Below are 23,809 nucleotides of genomic sequence, written 5' to 3' on the forward strand. Positions count from 1 at the left end.
TAATGTTAGAAATCGGTGACAAAATTTTTCAAAGAAAAGGTGAAGGTGTGGCGGTTAATTCAAATTTTAAATAGCTCCCGCTCTTTGAACCCTTTGGTTTTATTAACATTGGTAATACTAATTTGGTATTAATGATTATCTAATCCAGAAAGCCATGACTTCTGTTGGCTCCGTTTTCTATAAAAAGCGAGCATTTTCACATTCCGATTCAGTTTTCTTAGAGGCCTCCAGTAGGAGGTTCTCAAATAAACTCACCTCTTATTTTCTTATTATTTTATTTTTGTTTTTATTGTCTCATTTCTGGTGACAAGTCGGTTTTTGCGGCCAGAAACCGAAGTAAAGGCTCAAAAAGTGTTTTTCTGATTTTATTTTCGTTATTATATTTTATTTGTATTTTTCGTTTTTTTTTTCAAAGAGGAGGAGTCCGAGGAGAGCGGACTGCTACTTCCGTCGGTCGATTAGTACTCCCCAGTTACTTTTCTTATTTTTAAATTATTTATTTTTTATTATTTGTTCTTATTTATTATTGTTGAAGAACCTATCACCTTGGGAACATACATAAGGGTTGAATTCCACCTTGGCGGCAGCAGCTTTTTTTATTTTTATTTTCGTTTTTATTTTAATGTTGAATTGAATAATTTACTTAATATTCTCTTATTTATCTCACAATCTGTCTCATTTATCTCGCAATCTTGGACGGTGCTATAGATCTGCGACATCACTCCGGCCACAGTGAAGTTCACCTTGACGGCAGCAGCTTATTTTTATTTTCGTTTCTTTTTTTTTTTTAATTGAATTGAATAATAGACTTAATATTTGGTCATTTAATTCAACAACGTCCCAAAGTCTATTCTTATTTTCTTATTTTTAAATTATTTATTTTTTTATTATTAATTATTGTTGATGGGCGCATCGCCTCTAACGCAACACTCAGGACAGCAGCCTTGTTTGATCACCGTCTCCTCTGTGAGGATCACTTGGACCACTACAAACCACTTAATATTTGCTCATTCTTATTCTTATTTTTATTTTTAAATTATTTATTTTTTATTATTTATTATTGTTGATGGACGCATCACCTCCAACGCAATGTTTAGGACTGGCCTCAGCAGCCATTGTTTGATTACCGTCTTCTTTTTAAGGAGCACTATGCGCACCACAAACCACTTAATATTTGCTCATTCTTATTCTTATTTTTATTTTTAAATTATTTTTTTTTTATTATTTATTATTGTTGATGGACGCATCACCTCCAACGCAATGTTTAGGACTGGCCTCAGCAGCCATTGTTTGATTACCGTCTTCTTTTTAAGGAGCACTATGCGCACCACAAACCACTTAATATTTCCTCATTCTTATTTTTAAATTATTTATTTATTATTTATTATTTATTATTGTTGATCGGCGCATTATCTCGAACCTCCTTCAGCAGCCTGTGCATGTGTTCGGTAATGCTCTCCAGGATGTCGAGACGGTGCTATAGATCTGGGACATCACTCCGGCCACAGTGTTCTACGCATCTGGGTGCATATGGCATGAAGTTCACCTGGACGGCAGCAGCCTATTTTTATTTTTGTTTTTTTTTTCAATACTGAATTTAATAATAGACTTAAAATTTGCTCATTTAACGCTGTAACGCCCCAGTTGATTTTCTTCTTTTCTTATTTATAAATTATTTATTTTTTATTATTCTGCAATAAAACCACTAAATTGTCGGTCGATTTTTTTTTTTTTTTTTTAAGTTTTTGGGGTTTATAAATAAGCCAGCTATTAATAGGACTTGGCATTTATATTGAGGGTCTAAAGATAAAGTCAAAAACGCAATATTTTAACGATTTTATAATTAATTTTAATAAAAGCAAACTACTATTTCAATATCGTTTCCAAAACGAAATTTAAATTATAATTTCCAAAATCCTCAGGAATGGTTGACATAAAATTATTATTAGACGGATTATTTAAATGTAGTCGATAACTAACCGTCGCTCTGATACCCGATAACAATGAAATATATATACTCGTTCATTTTCCATTGAAGATCGCTGGAAGCTAATAGAATCAGACATAAACAAAGTAAGTTGATAATACTATTATTGATAATACCGGCTCTGGACCAAATTCCACTTTTAATCTTCATAGGAAAATGTTGCATTTAAATCACCTAAGACTTGGAGCACGTAGACTCCCAAGTAGACTGATGTCCACGAAGTTTACTTCTGTCGAGATCAACGATAAGACGGGAGTGGCTATACTTACCCTGTGCCGGCCACCAGTTAATAGCCAAAATGCGCAAATGTTGCGGGACATAAAATCATCCATCGACGAAATCGAGAACAACAAAAGCAAGGGTCTCATCATAACATCCGTAGGTCGATGGTTTCAACTAGTTGTTCCGGATACCATAATAAATCGTTAATTATTTGCAGGCGAGTTCCAAAGTGTTTTCAGCTGGCCTGGATATCTCGGAAATGTACAAAGCGGACAAGGAGAAACTGTCCACCCTTTGGACTGAGCTGCAAAACGTCTGGGTCGCCTTATACGGCAGTAGTTTACCCACAGCAGCTGCCATAAATGTAAGATTTTGGAAATATACATTTATTTTTGCTTTTAATATATCATTTTTGTATTAGGGCCATGCTCCTGCTGGAGGCTGCCTTCTGGGTGTTGCCTGTGAGTACCGTGCTATGCTGCCAAAGTGCGTAATCGGACTCAACGAAACCCAACTTGGAATTATTGCTCCCGAATGGCTGGTGTTTGGCTACCTGAACATCCTGCCTCCACGTGTAGCAGAGCGGGCGCTCACCCAGGGTCGTCTTTTTACCACGGAGGAGGCCTTGAAGGAAGGTTTGATCGATGAAATTGTCAACTCCAAAGATGAAGCTTTGGAAAAGTGTCAGAATTTCATTGAATCATTCGACAAGGTTAACTCAGTCGCCCGCAGCTTGACCAAAATGCAGTTCCGTGCCGCCAATATTAAAGAATTTGAAAAGAATCGACAGAAAGATGTGGACGACTTTGTATCTTTGGCTTCCCGACCCGAAGTTCAAAAGATTATGGGTGATTATTTGGATAAAAATAAAAGCAAAAAGTAATTAATAAAAGGCCAATAAACGGTAATAAACAAAGGTTTTTGAAAAAATATTTTTTTTATTGTCATCAGACCGTATTCGATAACCATGTAAACTTTGAATGGAAAAGGTAAAAGCAGCTGATCGCGTAGGCTTAAGTACCTTGTTTTTCTTGGGTTTGAAACTTGACTTTCTATATGATAAGCAGGTTAAATAACTAATGCACGAAAGTCCCTCGAGGGACTTTAAAAAAGATATGAGACGGTCTTTCAAAATTAGGTGATCAGAATGCATTTATTACTTAAAATTTTACTTATTAAACACTTATTACTTATTATTCCTCGGGCAATTCTTGGTCTAACTCTTGTGGTATGTTAGCCAATGCCTCCTTCATCATTTCCATGAAGGCATTGATCTCTAGTACCTTGGCCCGATGGCGATCAACTTCTTTCCTAAAAAAGCAGTGACTTTTAGATTCCATCCTTGCTAAGTGATCGTCAATATTACTCACGTGTTGAGCTTACGGATCATGTCATCTATAAACTCCCTGCTACGATTAACCAAGCGATCTTCCCGCTCCTCCACCCGCATAGTGTGCGCTGCCAACATTCCTTCAACCAGATGAAGGGCCGCCTCCTGATCATCAACGCATTTTTTCAGTTCATCAGGTATAGAGTCCAGATCATTAGTTGACATCTTCGCCGAGAGAAACTGTGTCACGATCTCGGTCATGTTATCGGCAAAGTGATTGCAAACATCGCGGAGCTGTCGAAAATATACCTGGGCCTGCTCCACAAAGCTAGTCATGAGCTGTGAAATTTTGCGGTTAAAATTTAAAGTTGACTCCTGCCGAAAAATAAAGATATAAATAAAGATATTAAAACATAAAAATTTTAGATTTTTTCAATCATTCCGGCAGAAGTCCGGGTTTTCTTTTGTGGCCACTAATCATGCCTTAAAAGATTTTTGCGAATTTTTTAATCCTTTAAAAATCCGGATTTGTATTTGTGGCCTCAAGGTATGTAACAAATTTTAGAAAAGTCGACAACAAACCTCAACTGCTTCATGAAGATGCAGCTCCTGGGCCATCAGACTTTGCCACATCTGGTTCAGAGCATCCTCGAATTTTCCATTTAAATCGTCCAATTGAGCTTCAACTTCATCCAAGTCCTCATCGCGTTGGTCCAAGTCCCGCAACTTCAAGCGCATTTCGTCGAAAGTTTTCTCCTTGTACTGGAGGAACTCCTCGATTTGTACTTGACCTTGCATCTGGAGTTCTTGCTGACCTTCGTATAGATTATCATTGAAGTCTCGGATCTCCTCGTCACGTTCTCCAAAGCGTGCCAACCCCAGGCGATAAATCTGCTGGGTCAGTTCATACACATCCTTGGCATACTCTTCTGTCAGTTCTTGAGCCGGCGTTCCAATCAGCATCAGGATTCGTCCTTTTTCATCGTCGCGCCAAAAGGATTCGTATAACTGCTGGCCATCCAGATGCTCCACGAAGCTGGAGGCTAGCCGGTCTGCTTCAGCTCGCTCTCGTGACTCTGTTTCAAGTGCTTGGATCTCCCGTTCCTGCCTGTCCTCAATTTCTCGAATCTCCCGGCTGTAGGAGGTCATCGAGAGATCATTAATGATATTTTATGGTGGATGTTACTTACTAAAAACGTTTTTGAGCTTCTGCTCGGATCTCCGACTTAATGAAAACATATTCGTAGTAGTTCAGCTGGGGAAGAATGGCTGTTACATAGAGGGACAGGGGGAAGTTTGGCATCCTAGTTATGGGATTACCCTCCAGGTTGAGAACCTTCAGACTGCTGACAAAACGCAAGCGTTCGATCTGTTTATAAAAAATAAAGATTTTAAAGATCTAAAAGATATAGAAGATAAAATACTGTCTACTGACCCCTTCCACAGTGTCGATAAGATTATTGCCAATGCTGAGGATTACGAGCTTATCCAAAGTACTTAGATTTTCAATTTTCTGAATCCTATTGCTGAACAGGGACAACTTCTCCAGGTGCACAAGGGTCTCAAGGTTCTCGATCCGAGTGATGTAGTTGAAGCTTAGGTTGAGCTCCTTGAGAGCTGTTAGCATGTCGATGTGCTCGATGACCTCGATTTTATTGCAGTTTAGGCAGAGGGTTGTCAGGTTCGGCATCATCCAGAGGTGGTCAATGCGGAGGATGTCTAGGATACAGATAGACATCTATATAAAAAGAATTTTTGGAGGATCTGCAACACCTACTTTTAAACTCTAGTCGCATGGTTTGTATTCTTTCGTAGACTACTGGTTCCAATTGGTGGAGACGTTTGGCTTCTCCCCGCTGGCCCTCCTCGAGGTAAGCCGTTTCAATCATTTTCCGATCAATGATGCCCGGCTCTGGGCAGTTGATCTCTTGGAGGAAGTCCTTTGCCGGCTCCCCCTCCTCCTCCAGCTCCTCGACTCCCGCCTCACTCTCAGCTGGCTGACTGCTGACCGGTTCGTCCATTTCGATGGGCTCTCGCAGGACATTTGTGGTTAGACCCCAAGTCCTTCGAAAACGGACTCATCGGATCGTTGCCATGGACAACCCAAACAACCGGGCCCTGCCTAGTTACCGTCGGAGTGCAGTCGTTCCACCCCCGAAGAGGACTTCGGGAGCGGGTTCACCTGCCGGAGACCCATCTAGCCGGTGCACCAGCTTCGGGACACCAGTTCGGCTCTCTCTTCCGTGTTTTGGAGAAGGGTGGTCGGTCTAGTTAGTCCTGCGGTTGCTTGGGTCGTCGCGTTGTTGTGGATATCGGGTCTGGCAGTTGTTAGTGTTTGCTTATCAAATAAACTCCTGTCCGCGAAGGATATCCGTCCCTCCTTGGGAGTCATCATAAATCCCACTTAATTCCTACAAACACATTAAATTATAGGACGCCGGATTCAAATGCAATTCCGATTAAGGTACGACGGTAACAAAAGAGCTTTGGGGCATCCTCTAGTTCCTGAAGATAGAAGAAAGTCCGAGAGGACTTTGTGTGACAACCCCCGTTCTTAATCGATAAAGTGACCCCCAACATTTGAGTTTGTTTATTTGTTGGTACATGGTGCGAAAAGTCGCGTATCGGATATACATGGTGGCATATAGTAATCGGCTAATCGGGTGCTGGAAGTGCGTGCCGAGCATTTAAGTGAGTCAAATGTGAGCAGTTCAAGGCTGTGACGCAGGATTCACAACCAACGTGGCCCCGTATACTCCAAAAACAAAAACTCTTCGGCCCCCTCCGGAAAATTCGAACCAAAACAATCATACATACTATACAGCCAAGTGTATATATTAAAGGTGGAAATGGTTCGCATACAATGAATAAATTATCACCACCAAACTAAGTTCGCCAAGTGACCACAAACCAATTACGACATCGCTAAGGAAAAATTGACCAAATTCAAAATCCTTAGCATTATCACAAAACTCAAGGAGTCATATAAATATTTGATACCGCATTGAATATGCCAAGCTATTAGGACCAATCTTGTAGAATTTTAAATAAAAGCACTGGCAATAAAAATTGTCAAGTTTTTCCACAAAATATCATTAGGTCACAACATGTTTTTCAATGATTTTATGGATTATAATTTAAACATAAAGTATGAGAGTGATATATTGTACTACGCTTTCCTAGTTAGAAATTCGAACTACCCCTTGTCTGGAGGGGTTGAAATTTTGTTAGGTAATAATCAAACAACGAAATTTAATTCAAATTATGTTAATGATTTTCCTATGTTTGGTTTGATTATGTTGCCTAGTAGGACTTTTAGTAAGAAATCATTTGGCTTTTGCCATCCCAAAAGAATACCTCACAAGCCAAGAGTTTGTCTGAGTGAATACTATTATTATTTGAAAGGACATCTCTTTAGGTTTAAATGTTTCAAGTCTTAAAATATTTGGGTATTTTATAATATTTATTTTTCTTTAGGTTTAGGTCTAGCTTTTTGTTAAGTCAGTACAAAGGAAGGAACTTTATAAATATAGTTCCTTGTACAAATAATTTTTTACTGTATATTAAATAATTTAAATTAGTAGTTCTTTCTTATAAATCATCTCCAAATTAATTACAATAATTTTAGTTATCCTATCTACTGAAAGAACCCCCAATTACCAAAGAAAGAGCTTTGAGTGCTAACCGACTTCAATCATAAATCATTCCCGAAAGTATCACCCTTCCACCGACTTCAGGCCATTTGTGACCCTGATGGGATATTCGTTTTTGGGTTAAATAAATTTGGTCAAGTTCTTAGACGACTGCCCCTTGATCGATATATTGATTTGGATTGAAGGTACTTACTTGAATGGTACCCGAAAATAAAGACACGAATGACACAGTGAGATTGTGTTCGATTCGATCCAAAGTTTAATGCCTCGTCATTTAATTCAACTGTGATTCATTTGACGTTTGCACACGTGGGCGGGACCTGAATTATTGAGGGTCCTTTAATGAGGCACTTGAGGGTCGTTGTAACCCAGTTTTGTTTTTGTATTTCATTTCCACATTTCCTTCAGCAGTTGCATCCGGAGAATGTCTGAAGAGCTGCCACCGTCCACCGTCTAAGAATGAATCGCTACATAACGTTGACCCAGCTGGGCGACGGTACCTATGGCACCGTCGTCCTGGGCCAGCGCAAGGACACCGGCGAAAAGGTGGCCATAAAGCGCATGAAACGCAAGTACTACTCTTGGGAGGAGGCCATGAATCTGCGGGAGGTCAAGGTGAGTTTAATAAAAGCTTAATAAAAACCTTTTATTTACAAAATTCCTTTTTATAAAGTCCCTGAAGAAACTATCGCATCCAAACATTGTCAAGCTGAAAGAGGTGATCCGGGAGAATGATACCCTTTACTTTGTGTTCGAATACATGAAGGAGAACCTCTACCAAATGATCAAAGATAGAGACACCCATCTGCCGGAACCTGAGCTCAAGAGTATATTGTTTCAGGTAATAATTTAAAGAAAACTAAATTTCAATAATTAAAATAAAATACTAATTGCCATTTTCAGGTTTTAACTGGCCTTGCTTTTATGCATCGCCATGGCTTCTTCCACCGTGATCTGAAGCCAGAGAATCTCCTCTGCTCCGGTCCGGATTTAATCAAGATTGCCGACTTCGGCCTAGCCAGGGAGATCCGATCCAGGCCACCGTTTACGGACTACGTCTCGACTAGGTGGTATCGGGCACCTGAAGTGCTCTTGCATTCCACAAACTACGGCAGCACCATCGACCTCTGGGCCATGGGCTGCATCATGGCCGAGCTCTACACCTTCCGACCTCTCTTTCCGGGCAGCAGTGAAGTGGATCAGCTTTTTAAGATTTGTTCCGTACTGGGCACGCCCGAAAAGGTTAGACCTTAAACCTATTTTGATCCAAGTAATAGTATAAATTGTCTTCCGTTTCAGAGTGATTGGCCGGACGGATATAGGCTGGCGTCCATGATCCATTTCCGGTATCCGGACTGCATCAAAGTGCCACTCAGCAGCGTCGTCAGCCGCTGCAGCCAAAACGGGCTCGACCTTCTGGAGGATATGCTCGCCTACGATCCCGAAAAGCGGCCGACAGCCCAGCAGAGCCTCAAGTACCCGTATTTCCACGCCCTGAAGCGAATCTCGCCCACCGCTGCCACCAAGGCAAACGTGCGGCTCAACTCCAAGTACGCGGCGGTCGCGGGAGGCCACCACAACCACCACCAGTCGCAGAACAACGTCTCGAACAATGTGCTTCCGGTGCAGGAAAAGCTCCAAGCGGTCACCGAGTTGCTCCACCAGACCAACAACAACAACGTCAATAACAACAACAGCAACATGAATCTTGGAAAGAGCAACAATTTAAATCATGGGAAGGCGGCCTCTAAGAACCTGGGAGTGCCGCGAAAGTACCAGCCCAAGCTCAGTTTCCTGACCAACCACGAGTTGGCTGATTCCTCCAGTTTGGGTGGAGCCGCAACCGATGGAGTTCCGGTACAGGCCCAGAATGGCAGCGAATCTATCAACGACATATACCTGAACCGCAACATATCACAGCTTTTCGGGCTGCCATCGGGAACCCAGCAGCATCCACACCCAGTGCACCATCCAAACGTATCCTTTAGCACGACGTCATCCCGGAATGCCGGAGCCATCTACGTGAATGGCAGCCACCTCGGCTACGATGCGGCCAACATGAATGCCAAGAACAATGCCAAGCTCGTGATGGGCGTCCCCAACGGTGGATACTATGTGCCAGTGGCCAGGTCCTCGGTTCTGGCCCCCGAGGCCAAGGTGTACAACGTGTTCTCCAAAGTCAGTGCCAGTCAGGCTCCAGCGAGCATCCTTGTCCGTCAGCCACCCGTACAGATGCAGCTTCAGCCGGAAAACGGAGCTCCGCCGATGAGGCTCTCGGGGAGATCGCGTGCGGCAGCTCAGGAAATCAAGCAGCCGTCCATAAAGTCTGACGACTTGGATCTCATATTGGGGTAAGTACAGGAGGATTTCCTTTTGAGGATTGCCTTTGATTTGTAAGGATATTGATACCAATATTGTTTAGAATCAAAAGCAATTAAAACTTTAATGGATAGGGACTTTTTCCTATGGTGTGAGCACTCCTGGCACCATTGTACCTTTCCGTGTCCCTGCACTAAAGTGCATCTGTAGCTTCCCTCACAATTGCCTCTCCGTCTCCCCACCCGCAGCTCCAAGCTGAAGACCTCCGCCAAACGACAGCGCAACGCCAAGGCCAATATACTCCTGGAGGACTTGTTCGGTCAGCTTTCCATGGACTCGGACAGCGACGGGAAGTATCCCCACACAGTACCCCCTACGCAGCAGGCTAAGAGCGGTGCGACATCTACTGGTGGCCACCGGGAACGGGATCGAGATCGGGATCGTGACCGGGAGCGAGATCTATTCGGGGACAGTTTCGTAATCAGGCCAGGATTACGAAAGAAGGCCACCCAGAGCAGCCTGGAGGTGAACAACGGCAGCCATGTGGACTCGCTGTAAGTGGATGCGAATGGTGGGACTTCCACCTTGGCCTGCATGCCCTGTAGACCTCGAACCTTGACCTCTACCCGTGCTTCTTTGCATCCCTCATGCGCTCATGCTCATCCCATCATCCTGTCTATCTATCTCTCCTATCTCTACATTGTACTCTGTCTCTTTCTATTCGTATCTCCCTCTCTTTCTGTGCCTGTACCACCTGTCTCTTTCATCGTGTTGTGTGTTTTCGTTTGCTTGTCATTGAACATTGAACACTTTGTGTGGGCGCCCAAGTGATAACTCCTCCTCGTCCTCCCCCTCAAATGATGAAGAATGTCGCTTTTGGCCCATAAGGTAAAAAACAACATTCCCAGTACGAATTTCTGTAAATATTGTAGACTTGAGTAGCTGTTGAGACTCTCTTACATCTGTATCATATCATCATCGTTAAGGAAAGAGTTCTAAGGACTTTTTCTGATCTATAGTAGAGCACTTTTTAGTTGCCTGTCTCTGTATTCACGATTTCTTGTAGATTTGTTGATTTTTTTATTGATTAGATCCTAATTAATAGAATCATTGTACCAAAATGTATATTATAAAGGCACATTAGTTAAAGCTGTAAATAATAAATCATCTTAAGAGATACTTCTTGCTTGGATTAAAGCTAAAGAAGAACCAAGCCAGACTTACCTCATAGAACCTCTTAGCCATTAAAATTCATAAAAACTTCTCCCGTAAACCCTTTTTCAGAGCTCAGAACACACAAAAGGAGAAACCCGCAGCCGCCGCCGCATCCAGTTTTCCCTGGGATGAGACCAACAAGACAGAGGACGAGAAGCTTACGGCTTGGATGGTGGCCGAGAACGGTAACTTGGTTTTGGGTAGTCCCCAGCAAGCGTAGATGTCGAGAGCACCCTCAAGTAGTTTTTTTGGTAGCTCCAATTGGTGTTTCACACAATCTCTAATACAAATCCAATTGAATAGTGTCCTTCCCTTTGGAAGAAGCAGGGGCAGACGACTCAATCCCTTTATCACATTATCCCATTCCCAGGATCACTTTTGGAGAATAAGTTCTAAGGAGATCGACTCGCTAATTGCCGTTGTACCTGAAACAGAACGAGGAGAGTGACGAAAATGTGCCTATGTTGTCCTGGGTGTCTTTGAACTGAACCAGAACCCCTTACCACATCCCAAATCAGTCCATAGAATCATCGTTTCGGCCCATAGAGTTAGTCTAGTTTCGATATAATGTTATTGCTGTGATACGACTAAGCTAAAATAATGTGTAAAGTAAGTTGTACATTAAGCTACTATACGATAATATAATCCGAGTGAGTTTTGAATCGATTGCGATATCTGGGATCGGGTTTCATTTCCCTCTATTCGGGAGTGCACGAATGGGAGCGGGAGTGGGTTGCATAAGGTATAGGATTTCAGCTCCATAACTTGGCCACTGCGACAATGGGCCAAGCACCGACATATAAAAGGGAGCTGGGACAAGATCTTAGTCATCAGTCGACTGTCTTCCATTGCTTCCAGCACAGCTCCAACTCTTAGCCATGAGTGTTTTGGTAAGTTAAAGATGAGCTTGAGAATGACCCACCTTTTGACTTTGGATCCAGTATTTCAGCATCGTATTCTGCCTGCTCCTGAGCGCCTATGTGGGCGTCCAGGCTGGGATCATCGCGGGCCATCCCGACGAACTTATCGTCAGTCCGGCCCAGTACGAGTTCCACTACTCAGTCCACGATGGTCACACAGGCGATGTGAAGGATCAGTTCGAGCACCGACGGGGCGAATACGTAACCGGACGCTATTCCCTGATCGAACCCGATGGCCATCGTCGGATTGTCGACTATACTGCTGATCCATTGCTGGGATTTAATGCCCAGGTTCGTCGGGAACCGATTTCCCTCTAAGTTCACAAATGGACTCTTCAAAGGACTCTCTCAGCTGATTCGTGAATTGAATTTCTTAATATTAGCAAACATACATTATGTATTTCTTAAATAAATTGGAAGGCTGTTGATTAAAGAATATAAAAGCTGAAAATAAAGTATTGGACTTTTAATTTTTAATTAGGATGTCCTTACAGGCAGTGGCGGATTTAAGGAAAAAGGCCCAGTGGGCACAATTTTTTCAGGGTACATTGAAGGGTATTTTGAAGGGTACAGCCCAGAAAATTTGACAAATAATCTCAAAAATATTTTGTTCCCAGATTTTGATGCAGATTTATGAAGAATCGATCCATAAATCGTTTACGGTATTCCGTTCAAGAATCGGATGAATATTTCCTAAGATATGGCCTACGCAGTGGGTCATATGGGGCTCCCCATGCATTTTGCACATTTTGAAGGGGACAGCCCAGAAAATTTGACAAAAAATCTAAAAAATATTTTGTACCCAGATTTTGATGCAGATTTATGGAGAATCGATCCACAAATCGTTTAAAGTATTCCGCTCAAGAATCGGATGAATATTTTCTAAGATATGGCCTACGCAGTGGGTCATATGGGGCTCCCCATGCATTTTGCACATTTTGAAGGGGACAGCCCAGAAAATTTGACAAATAATCTCAAAAATATTTTGTTCCCAGATTTTGATGCAGATTTATGAAGAATCGATCCATAAATCGTTTACGGTATTCCGTTCAAGAATCGGATGAATATTTCCTAAGATATGGCCTACGCAGTGGGTCATATGGGGCTCCCCATGCATTTTGCACATTTTGAAGGGGACAGCCCAGAAAATTTGACAAAAAATCTAAAAAATATTTTGTTCCCAGATTTTGATGCAGATTTATGAAGAATCGATCCATAAATCGTTTACGGTATTCCGTTCAAGAATCGGATGAATATTTCCTAAGATATGGCCTACGCAGTGGGTCATATGGGGCTCCCCATGCATTTTGCACATTTTGAAGGGGACAGCCCAAAAAATTTGACAAAAAATCTAAAAAATATTTTGTTCCCAGATTTTGATGCAGATTTATGGAGAATCGATCCACAAATCGTTTAAAGTATTCCGCTCAAGAATCGGATGAATATTTCCTAAGATATGGCCTACGCAGTGGGTCATATGGGGCTCCCCATGCATTTTGCACATTTTGAAGGGGACAGCCCAGAAAATTTGACAAAATATCTTAAAAATATTTTGTTCCCAGATTTTGATGCAGATTTATGAAGAATCGATCCATAAATCGTTTACGGTATACCGTTCAAGAATCGGATGAATATTTCCTAAGATATGGCCTTCGCAGTGGGTCATACGGGGCTCCCCATGCATTTTGCACATTTTGAAGGGGACAGCCCAGAAAATTTGACAAAAAATCTAAAAAATATTTTGTTCCCAGATTTTGATGCAGATTTATGGAGAATCGATCCACAAATCGTTTAAATTATTCCGTTCAAGAATCGGATGAATATTTTCTAAGATATGGCACATTTTGCACATTTTGAAGGGGACAGCCCAGAAAATTTGACAAAAAATCTAAAATATATTTTGTTCCCAGATTTTGATGCAGATTTATGGAGAATCGATCCACAAATCGTTTAAGGTATTCCATTCAAGAATCGGATGAATATTTCCTAAGATATGGCCTACACAGTGGGTCATATGGGGCTCCCCATGCATTCTGCACATTTTGAAGGGGACAGCCCAGAAAATTTGACAAAAAATCTTAAAAATATTTTGTTCCCAGATTTTGATGCAGATTTATGAAGAATCGATCCATAAATCGTTTACGGTATTCCGTTCAAGAATCGGATGAATATTTCCTAAGATATGGCCTACGTAGTGGGTCATATGGGGCTCCCCATGCATTTTGCACATTTTGAAGGGGACAGCCCAGAAAATTTGACAAAAAATCTAAAAAATATTTTGTTCCCAGATTTTGATGCAGATTTATGAAGAATCGATCCATAAATCGTTTACGGTATTCCGTTCAAGAATCGGATGAATATTTCCTAAGATATGGCCTACGCAGTGGGTCATATGGGGCTCCCCATGCATTTTGCACATTTTGAAGGGGACAGCCCAGAAAATTTGACAAATAATCTCAAAAATATTTTGTTCCCAGATTTTGATGCAGATTTATGAAGAATCGATCCATAAATCGTTTACGGTATTCCGTTCAAGAATCGGATGAATATTTCCTAAGATATGGCCTTCGCAGTGGGTCATACGGGGCTCCCCATGCATTTTGCACATTTTGAAGGGGACAGCCCAGAAAATTTGACAAAAAATCTTAAAAATATTTTGTTCCCAGATTTTGATGCAGATTTATGGAGAATCGATCCACAAATCGTTTAAAGTATTCCGCTCAAGAATCGGATGAATATTTCCTAAGATATGGCCTACGCAGTGGGTCATATGGGGCTCCCCATGCATTTTGCACATTTTGAAGGGGACAGCCCAGAAAATTTGACAAAAAATCTAAAAAATATTTTGTTCCCAGATTTTGATGCAGATTTATGGAGAATCGATCCACAAATCGTTTAAAGTATTCCGCTCAAGAATCGGATGAATATTTTCTAAGATATGGCCTACGCAGTGGGTCATATGGGGCTCCCCATGCATTTTGCACATTTTGAAGGGGACAGCCCAGAAAATTTGACAAAATATCTTAAAAATATTTTGTTCCCAGATTTTGATGCAGATTTATGAAGAATCGATCCTTAAATCGTTTACGGTATTCCGTTCAAGAATCGGATGAATATTTCCTAAGATATGGCCTACGCAGTGGGTCATATGGGGCTCCCCATGCATTTTGCACATTTTGAAGGGGACAGCCCAGAAAATTTGACAAATAATCTCAAAAATATTTTGTTCCCAGATTTTGATGCAGATTTATGAAGAATCGATCCATAAATCGTTTACGGTATTCCGTTCAAGAATCGGATGAATATTTCCTAAGATATGGCCTTCGCAGTGGGTCATACGGGGCTCCCCATGCATTTTGCACATTTTGAAGGGGACAGCCCAGAAAATTTGACAAAAAATCTTAAAAATATTTTGTTCCCAGATTTTGATGTAGATTTATGGAGAATCGATCCACAAATCGTTTAAAGTATTCCGCTCAAGAATCGGATGAATATTTCCTAAGATATGGCCTACGCAGTGGGTCATATGGGGCTCCCCATGCATTTTGCACATTTTGAAGGGGACAGCCCAGAAAATTTGACAAAATATCTTAAAAATATTTTGTTCCCAGATTTTGATGCAGATTTATGAAGAATCGATCCTTAAATCGTTTACGGTATTCCGTTCAAGAATCGGATGAATATTTCCTAAGATATGGCCTACGCAGTGGGTCATATGTGGCCCAGAAAATTTGACAAAAAATCTTAAAAATATTTTTTTCCCAGATTTTGGTGCAGATTTGTGGAAAAGAAATCGAAGGTGTAACTTTCAGCACGAGGGGCCCTGAAAGCCTTTCGTCGGGGGGGCCCAGTGGGCAAGCGCGCCTTTGCCCACCTGTTAAATCCGCCACTGCTTACAGGTATTAACTTTTGCTTTCTTCTAGGCTTTATTCTTTAAAAAATGATACAAACTCATAAATATGTTTTCTAAAATGCATTTATTGCCTTCTATTTACATATACAATTATATGGATGAGATAGAGGTCCTCAGGTCTCGGAGGAATATGGCGCTTACGATCACCGAGGACCGAAAAGTCTTAGGTTAGATATGAGAAAACAGGAAAGGAGTTACATAAATTGAAAGGTAGATACGATATGAGGTGCCTGGGCAGGTGGCTATAGATCGGATACGGATGCAGATGCGGATAGGTCGTCGTCGATGCGATGAAGTCAGTGTTGGCTATCTCTCTCACGCTCACTCCCAGAGCTTATCCTAGTGGTAAAGGCTCAGGGGCAGCTTGGCGGGGGCGGCCAGCAGCTTGGGAGCCGCGTAGGCGACTGGAGCCAGGACCTTGGCAATGGGCGCGGCCTTGATCACCTTCTGGCCGAGGGGATCGCGACGGACCACAGCGTTGAAGCCGTTGTGGGCATCCGAGGTGTAGTCGACGGTGCGCAGGTATCCATCGGCGTCGATGAGCGTGTACTGGCCCTGCACCTGGTCGCCCTTCCTGGACTCCGTCTGGCTCTTGATGTCGCCGGTGTGTTCGTCGTGCACCGAGTAGGCGAAGTCGTAGTGGGCGGGAGCCTCCACCTCAACAGCCTTCAGCAGGGGCTTCACAATTGCCGCCGGGGAATGGTAGATGGGACTCAGGGGCAGCTCGATGGCAGCGGCGGCTCCAACACCCAGGATGAAAAGAGAAACGAGCTGTAATGGCATCTGTTAGTAATTTTTTTTAAAGCTATTATCCTTTCAACTTACAGCAAACATTTTGGCTTTGAGGATTTGCTTAGTTGGTGGCTGCTGTGGCTCCTGAACTGAACTATGTCTCCAAGTGTCGTAGCCACAACTTTTATAGTCAAAGCCATGAGCTCTCTGGCCTCGCCTCCAGCCCCTATCCACACTCCAAGTACCCAGCACGCACCACACACTCCCAAAATCCAAAAGATAAAAAAAAACTGATCACCCAACGAACCGGAATCCACCTAATGCAAAATCGTTATTATATTTCTATTTAATTTTTTTTTTATTTTATGGCAAATGTGCTCTGGTAATAAAACATTTACCCTGCTCCAAATTGGCCAACAATGTAACATGCCAATGGATAAGCTCTTGTCAAGTCAAGTGAAAGTTTTGGGGGAGAAAACAATTGATAAATATTCATTATTGATTTTAATAATTATTGATAATACATGTTTTCTGTTTAATGATATGCTCTTTATTATCGGAATTCAAGTTGAAGCACTACCAGAAGCCAGAAAACCAATAAACTTCCAGACAAGTTGCTGACACATTGAATGGCTATACTCGGTGGAGACTTATCGACGTCACATCAAACAAATTGCACGTTGACATTCGCCGATCCATCCAAAAAGTATAGCTAAGAGCTATACCGATTTTCCACTTAATTAATTAATCAAATTGCAACATCCGCCCATGTGCCGACCAAGATCGTAGACTGTCAGTGTGTGTGTTAGTGATCTGGATCTGGATCTGGATTTGCATCGGTGTTTGAGGTCTGGGGCTGGTCAAGTGGTGTACCTTTCACGCATGCGCCGCACACACAAATCAAAGCGACAAAGGCACCAAACTCGTTGCCAAATTCGATGTGAAGTAATAGAATGGAGTCGGGCGGAGTGCGTATGCGTATGCGTATTCGTATCTTGCACCACATTCATTAGAACAAGATTACATTTCCAGTTGGAGTGGTCGGCGACCAATTTGGCATCAACGCCGCCTGCTCACGCACTTGAACAGATCGGCATGGTTTGCTGCCCCACCGCTGGGGCAGCTCTCCTCCTGGCGGCCGGGCGTGCCGCCTGTCGTTCGCTGTCCAACTTCGCCCAACCCAATCAGCCACTAGACATATAAATTTAAGTAGTCTCTATAAATAATAAGTTGTGTCTACTTAGCGACAAGTGTACACGCGTAGATCGTGTCCGATAGGAGGGCCGAGGCCGGGAAGGGAGTGGCAGGATCGCCAGTTTGTTTTGGCAATTGTGTCAAATATGCTAAAGTGAAGTATGGCCAGTGGTGTCTAGTTTGTACAATTCCAAATCATAAACGCATTTCATTCGCCTTTCTATACTTTTATTATCGATTTCAGTTGCTTATATGTTTCCATGAAATATCAAAATTTGAAAATAGATTACATATTATGTATTTCACTGATTTGTTTTCTTCTCTTTTTTGGTTTTCATTAATTTCTCAGATGTGTCAACAGATCGACGCACTACACAAAATCATTCGTCTCTCACAGTGTTTATGTAGAAAAGGTTAAGTAAATCGCTATCATATTGTACTATATAGATCTGTATATCTTCATAAATTGGCAATTTTGAAAAAAACTTGAATCTTTGTCTGCGCTTAAAACTGCCGCCCGTACTTAAACAAAAAAAAATAAAATAATAAAAGAACACAATGACAACAAGCAAATCAGGGGGCTAGTCTTTGGCGCAAACAAAGGGCCTATGAGGTACAAAAAAAAGCAAAAGCTGTTAACAAGAAAAAGAGCGTCCTTAACCAGATTCCTACGCTGCTCATAAAGCTCCCGGTTTCAGCGAGAACGACAACTTCGGCCTGGAATTGTTCTTTCCTAATATGACCTTTTGCTCCTCCTTAACTCTCTTCTCCTGTTCCTTGCGCATACGTTGGCGCTCCTCGTCCATGAGGCGTTGTTCTTCAATTATCGCCAAACGCTCTTCGGCCTGAAATAAGAAAATACAAGGATTAGCTTGGTAATAAAATAATGATAGCTATACTTACCAATTTACGCTGAGCTTCTTCGATTTTCCGATTATTTTCTGCCAGAATCTCTTCAAGCTCTTCCCGTTTTTGTTTTTCATCCTCCTATAAAACCCAAACAAGTAAACGATTAATAACACAAATCAATGTCTTAGCCGGAACCTTAGTGCTAGGATATAAATAAAGTTTCTTGACATCAACGATGCAAACTGGGCGACACAGTCGGTCGCACTATTTTGGTTGCAGTTTATTTTCTTGATGAGGCTGCAAAGGCAGTTAAAATCTAGTTTTACGCTTAAAAATAAGTTACAAAGAAAATTTCGGTAGAAAGTAAAACATTTAGAAGTGTCTAATAAGAATGTTTAAAGTAGGTTTTTGTTTTTTTTTTTTCATTTAGTTTATTATAATATAGGAACACACAACATAAACAATGTACTAGTAGTATTTGCTAAATGTTTGGTCTTCATTTGATTTTTTTTTTTTAATTGTTGCTACTTACTATTTAAATAGGTCATTATTCCAGTACAATAGCTAAATTTGTGTTAATTTTTAAGATTTTTCTTTTGCAGATTTTTGATTTTGTTTAAATACAAGTAGTATTCGATGTGTATTCGCTATTCCAAACGTAAGTATATTTTTGCATCGAAAAAAATAAAAAAAGCTCAAACGCAAATAATGGGCAAACAATCGGTACTGTCAAGAGTCCAATGCGAATCCGGATTTACAATCTTTCAGAGTTCTACACAGCTAAACACTGAGGGGGGTGAGTCTCTTTGGGTTTCTCTGATTCTCCCTCATTGGCGTCCTTTCGCCGATCACACGTTATCCTTACAGATGCTCTCTCAGGGCTTGTCACATCGCTGGCGTCGGAAACTCACCCGTCGTATACTGGCTTTTCAGCTTTGCTCGGTTCTCGTTTGCATGCCGCGTTCGGTTGAGACTAAACTCACGTCAGAAGACCCACCCTATACCGCGACTATCACCTAACTAACCCCCAATCAGATAAGATTGCGTTCTGTCTGTCTTGAGGCGGAGAAGAAGGCGTCCATGGACCAGGTGCCTCACTGCAGGCTTTCGCAACTTCCGGCACGGCTGCTCCGCGAGTGCTTTGCCGGGTCTATACAACACTCACTTCGGTTACGAGACAGGAGTAGCTCCTGGCTACATTGCCTACAGAAGCGTAATTTGCACGCGCAACAACAACAAGGAGTTACAAAACCAATACCAAAATCAAAATGATACTGTATGTTATGTAGAGGTAAAGATACAAACAAAAGATGAAGCTAAGAATATGCAAAAAGTCATGGGCTTCAAAATTGTGACACATGCGACACATTGGCAATGTCGTCATTTTGGCTTTTCGTGGTAGGAAAAATAAAAATTACAAAATTATTGGCAAGAAGAAAGAGACGAAACCAACCGTGCCGTTCCCGAGCCAGCAGGCTCACTGGGTGGCCGGGTGCATGTGGAGGCTCTGAAAATGTGAGTCTGGTTAGCGATGGACCGAATGGAACTGTTGGGTTGTCGGTTAGTTATGCAAACTGCCTAATAGATGAATGCCGGTGAGGTGATGGTCATAGATATTTCACATTACTAGTTAGCACCCGCACCCAGTGGGCCGCGGCTGAGAGCGTCACGGAAATGATTTCGTGTGGATTGGTGGAGACGACTGTTTTAACTGCTGTCTTGAGTTTGTTCGAGTGTTTGGTAGATGTGGCATTGTGTTGGGGTTTCAGACAGTTACAGTGATAGCAGCAGTCGTCCAGCGGAATCTGAATACGAGCACCTACCTCGCGCCGACGTTCTTCTTCGCGTATCTGCTCGCGTCGCCGCTCCAGCTCCAGCATCATTTCGCGTTCCATCTCTGCCTTTGCTGTCTCGACGCGTCGGTTGACTTCTTGTTCAATCTCATCGCGTCGCTTTTCCAGCTCCTCTTCTACGCGTTTTTTCACCAGCATCTCAATGCGTTTGGCGGCCTCCTCTTCGATTGTCTTCTGTTCGACTTCCTTGGCCCGCCGCTGCCGTTCCATCTCGGCCAGGCGCTCGACCTGTAGCTGGTTTTGCTGCACCCAATGAGTAGCATTAGTTTTTGATACACTGGAGATCAGCGTTTCACTTACCTCGTCCAGTTTCTTGAAGCGACTGCGTTTGTGTCTGCTGCGCTGCGTCTCTTGGTCTGAGTATTGACTATCACTGCTCGACGAGGTGGAGCGCTTCCGGGACTTGAGCATTGCAGGCGAGTGGCGGTAGTCGCGCTCTGTGTGGCGATCGCTGCGGTGTCTGTCCCTCTCCCGCTCTCTGTCCCTGTCCCGCTCGCGGTCCCGTTCCCGGTCACGCCGTCCATGGTGGTTTACCTCCGAGGACTTGTCTCTGTCGTGCTCCCGTTCCCGGTTGTGGGACTTACTGCGTTTCTTGTGCTTGCTTTTGTGATGACGCCGTTTGCTTGACGGACTGGGAGTGCGCGAATGGGAACCCATGTTGTATCGCCTTAAATCTATTAACTTTATAGCGCTCGCTTTCGTTTGCCCAACAAATCAATGAATTGTCGATACAATTTGTACGCTTTTTCACAGCATTGAAAACAGTGCTGTGAAGCGCATTCCTATGCCCTGACATAAGCTTGGTATTTAGTTTGGTATTTTATTCAGTATTTATTTCTTATCTTTAGTGTTGCATAAGGCGTTACAGCACTAATTGAATGTTTACATGTTTTGATTTCACTCCGGTTGTTTTTGCTGCACGATCATGTCGTGGAACTTGTCAATCATAACTTGATTGTCCTGGAATCCAACTAACTTCTTGGCCTCTTCTTTAGCTAGCCACTTCAGCGCGGTGTGCTCCTCTGACAAAATAGGTTCCTGGCAAGGATTTCTAAGCTCAGCTAGCCAGTAGATCACAATTTTGGGTTTGCCCTTCACCTCATAGTTTAGTGTTAGCGGTGTGTCCTTGTAGATAATCAAATCCTTTTCATCGTATCTATTTTTTATATAATTATAAAACTGAGTGTAAGCACGGCATGACACTTACCCGGCTTCTTCTTTGGTTTCCCGTAGGGCGGTCGTGTAATCGTCCTCGCCTGGATCCACGTGACCTTTGGGAGAGCTCCAGTGAAAGTCTCCGTAGGACGCTTTCAGCAATAGATACTGTATTTCCCCACAAAGACGCCTGAAAATAACAAATCCGGCTGCTTTCTTCATGTTTTGGTTTCTTATTTTGTCCCACCAGACTCCAGTGCTGTCAAATTTTAAACTTATCAGAGTTTCCTATTTCAAATATTTTATATGGCGGAAATTATAAATTTTGTTGGCAAAAAGCTGTGAGATTCTCTTCTTGATTTAATTTCTTTGCTTCTTTTATTTATCATATAGATAGTCATAACAAATTAAATAAAGGTATGATGATTTTATTTTTCCCAAGGAAGTGTTGATAAACACTATTTTAGTTGTTAAATGTTTCTTAGTTGGTGGGCACGTTTTTGTAATTTCATTACATAAATACATCATCAAACGTACATTCAGTATGTACGCCTTCCTCCGACGCTTGGCGGGGGCCCCCACCAGTATTAGCCCTTTAAGAAGCTACGCATCCCTGACGCCTAGAGATGTCTTGCGAAACACCTCGGATGAGACCGGCACCTTGTTCACTCGGTTCGCCAAGCACATTGCTCTGGAGCGGCACAGGGATCGGGAACACGTGCTACCCAAAACGACAGTCCGCTACGCCGACTTCTTCCCCATCACAGACGATCACCACTTCCATCGATCTGTTCAACAAACCGATGCCTCACAACTGCCCGCCCTGATCATTCTGGCCTCCAGCTATAAGTCCAACGCCGCTGTACCCATGTATGTGGCCGCTCTGAATGCTTTGGATGCTCGGGCTGAAAGTCAGTTGAAGAAAATGGACACCAACACTGTGCTGGAAACGCTATACTCATTCCTCTTCCTTATGCCCGGGTGGATGAAGCGGATGGACTTCTTTCAGGCAGCCGTTCAGCGTTTGGCCAAGGAGAACTACAGCGACAACAAGGAACGATTCGTTCAAGTGTGCTTTTATCTAGGGCTGCAAAAAAAGCAGGCGCATCTTACAAGTGACTTCCAGGAGCTGTTAGAAAACCAGCTCCAGGGCCACTTAGCCGCCTTGAGTGAACTGGATCTTGCTGTGATCAGCAATGCCGCTTACAAAACTTCTACTGTGGTCACTGGCGAAGCCAGAAAGCCGTATGAATCAGCACTGGTCGATGCCGTTTTAAATTTGGAGCTTACTGAAGAAAATGGTGCCCTTCTGATCTCCTTTGTGAAGGCCTTAAGGCTGCAACGAGTAATGGACGAACGTGTATGCCTTTATCTGCAGGATATTTGCTTGGATCCTAACAAGCTTGCTCTGATTGAACCGCGCGGCTTGGCCCACATATTTTCGTTCTTTGCTGAGCAGCTTTGGGACCAAAAGGAGTGCCTTAATGTCCTGATTGAAAAGCTGATGAACGAACTTAAGCCGGGCCAACTGCGAGCCAAGGATTTGGCCACATTTTTGTGGGCCAGCGCCCAACTAGATTGTGAATTATCGCCGCAACATATCCGGCAAGTTGAGCTGGCCGCCCTCCGAAAACTCGATCACGGGGAGTACGACTACTTCCCAGACAATCTGGTGGACACCTGCCTTTCCCTGTGCACTTTGGGACACTACTCCAAAGATCTGATCGATGCAGCTGAAAAACTGAAGGCTGCCCAACGCCAGACACGAGCCCAACCCAAAGTGGACAGCCGTTTGACTGTCCTGCGGTCTGCTGTTGCCATCGAGCAACCATCAATAGCGAGTCACAAAACAGAAAAAGCCTTCAAGGAATTCGAGCGAGCACCGACTTATCTACTAAGGGAACGCACAGACTTAAGGAAGTATGCCCTGGACCTGGGTCAAGATTCTGAAGTAGAGGGTGTGGATTTGGTCTGTCCCATCAGCGGCATTAATCTGCCAAGTTTGCGAGTTCAAACGATGGGAGATCAGGCCACTGTGTATTTTGTTGAACTTCTCACCGAGAATCAAACACTGAAATTCAGTAAGAAGCCAACATCGTTATTGCGTCTGAAGAAAAGGCTCCTGGAATCGCTGGGACATAAGGTAGTGGTGGTAAGTTTTCTTCATTTCTCGGCATTTATTTTAAAACTAATATAATGTATTTCATTTCAGCTTAACTCTACAGAAATGGCCACTAATGCCAAAGAACTGCAACAGCTACTGAACCCAGTGGCAGAAGCAGCGGCAGCGGACGACGACTCCAAAATTGTTCAAGGTGTGAGCAACTGATTCCTGTGATAAAAAGTGGGTGCTTTCTAGGGTAGTTACAAAAAATCGTAGCTTTATTTAACAATGTTTTGTGTACTTGTACATAATATTATTTTTAAATATTAATAGCACTAAACATAATGTTCAACAAGTAATTTA

General features: G+C 42.7%; 8 protein-coding genes across 8 annotated transcripts; 4 read left to right on the forward strand and 4 right to left on the reverse strand.

The window, feature by feature from the left end:
* The first annotated feature begins 1,934 nt into the window (after positions 1 to 1,934).
* Positions 1,935 to 3,119, forward strand: LOC108124587 (enoyl-CoA delta isomerase 1, mitochondrial-like). Its single transcript, XM_070277681.1, has 4 exons — positions 1,935 to 2,073; positions 2,140 to 2,365; positions 2,427 to 2,573; positions 2,631 to 3,119. The coding sequence occupies exons 2-4, from the start codon at positions 2,144 to 2,146 to the stop codon at positions 3,090 to 3,092; spliced, it is 831 nt and encodes a 276-aa protein (XP_070133782.1). The 5' UTR covers positions 1,935 to 2,073; positions 2,140 to 2,143; the 3' UTR covers positions 3,093 to 3,119.
* Positions 3,120 to 3,349: 230 nt separating this feature from the next.
* TbCMF46 lies at positions 3,350 to 5,569 on the reverse strand. The gene is made up of 6 exons (XM_017240336.3): positions 5,317 to 5,569; positions 4,975 to 5,258; positions 4,730 to 4,908; positions 4,122 to 4,674; positions 3,580 to 3,914; positions 3,350 to 3,520 (listed from the first exon to the last, which is right to left on the reverse strand). Exons 1-6 carry the CDS (start codon positions 5,558 to 5,560, stop codon positions 3,403 to 3,405), a joined length of 1,713 nt encoding a protein of 570 aa, XP_017095825.2. The 5' UTR covers positions 5,561 to 5,569; the 3' UTR covers positions 3,350 to 3,402.
* On the forward strand, positions 3,946 to 11,382 carry LOC108124319 (serine/threonine-protein kinase dyf-5). The gene is made up of 7 exons (XM_017239933.3): positions 3,946 to 4,086; positions 7,604 to 7,807; positions 7,866 to 8,033; positions 8,096 to 8,434; positions 8,492 to 9,543; positions 9,760 to 10,065; positions 10,796 to 11,382. Exons 2-7 carry the CDS (start codon positions 7,652 to 7,654, stop codon positions 10,944 to 10,946), a joined length of 2,172 nt encoding a protein of 723 aa, XP_017095422.2. The 5' UTR covers positions 3,946 to 4,086; positions 7,604 to 7,651; the 3' UTR covers positions 10,947 to 11,382.
* On the forward strand, positions 11,327 to 12,064 carry LOC108124265 (larval cuticle protein A2B). Its single transcript, XM_017239874.3, is given in 4 exon segments — positions 11,327 to 11,335; positions 11,483 to 11,594; positions 11,597 to 11,616; positions 11,668 to 12,064. Coding segments are annotated over 4 exon segments (438 nt in total). The 3' UTR covers positions 11,965 to 12,064.
* Positions 12,065 to 15,813: 3,749 nt separating this feature from the next.
* Positions 15,814 to 16,690, reverse strand: Cpr30F (Cuticular protein 30F). Its single transcript, XM_017239985.3, has 2 exons — positions 16,385 to 16,690; positions 15,814 to 16,330 (listed from the first exon to the last, which is right to left on the reverse strand). Exons 1-2 carry the CDS (start codon positions 16,391 to 16,393, stop codon positions 15,899 to 15,901), a joined length of 441 nt encoding a protein of 146 aa, XP_017095474.2. The 5' UTR covers positions 16,394 to 16,690; the 3' UTR covers positions 15,814 to 15,898.
* Positions 16,691 to 17,691: 1,001 nt separating this feature from the next.
* Positions 17,692 to 20,960, reverse strand: Arglu1 (Arginine and glutamate rich 1). Its single transcript, XM_017240228.3, has 4 exons — positions 20,488 to 20,960; positions 20,158 to 20,430; positions 18,389 to 18,472; positions 17,692 to 18,330 (listed from the first exon to the last, which is right to left on the reverse strand). The coding sequence occupies exons 1-4, from the start codon at positions 20,842 to 20,844 to the stop codon at positions 18,163 to 18,165; spliced, it is 882 nt and encodes a 293-aa protein (XP_017095717.1). The 5' UTR covers positions 20,845 to 20,960; the 3' UTR covers positions 17,692 to 18,162.
* Positions 20,961 to 20,993: 33 nt separating this feature from the next.
* On the reverse strand, positions 20,994 to 21,619 carry Datp (purine phosphoribosyltransferase family protein Apf). The gene is made up of 2 exons (XM_017240229.3): positions 21,395 to 21,619; positions 20,994 to 21,343 (listed from the first exon to the last, which is right to left on the reverse strand). Exons 1-2 carry the CDS (start codon positions 21,562 to 21,564, stop codon positions 21,085 to 21,087), a joined length of 429 nt encoding a protein of 142 aa, XP_017095718.1. The 5' UTR covers positions 21,565 to 21,619; the 3' UTR covers positions 20,994 to 21,084.
* Positions 21,620 to 21,799: 180 nt separating this feature from the next.
* Positions 21,800 to 23,805, forward strand: LOC108124506 (uncharacterized). The gene is made up of 2 exons (XM_017240227.3): positions 21,800 to 23,494; positions 23,555 to 23,805. The coding sequence occupies exons 1-2, from the start codon at positions 21,887 to 21,889 to the stop codon at positions 23,669 to 23,671; spliced, it is 1,725 nt and encodes a 574-aa protein (XP_017095716.2). The 5' UTR covers positions 21,800 to 21,886; the 3' UTR covers positions 23,672 to 23,805.
* Positions 23,806 to 23,809: the final 4 nt, after the last annotated feature.

This window comes from Drosophila bipectinata, chromosome 2L, assembly GCF_030179905.1.
Source record: "Drosophila bipectinata strain 14024-0381.07 chromosome 2L, DbipHiC1v2, whole genome shotgun sequence".
Classification (NCBI taxonomy): domain Eukaryota; kingdom Metazoa; phylum Arthropoda; class Insecta; order Diptera; family Drosophilidae; genus Drosophila; species Drosophila bipectinata.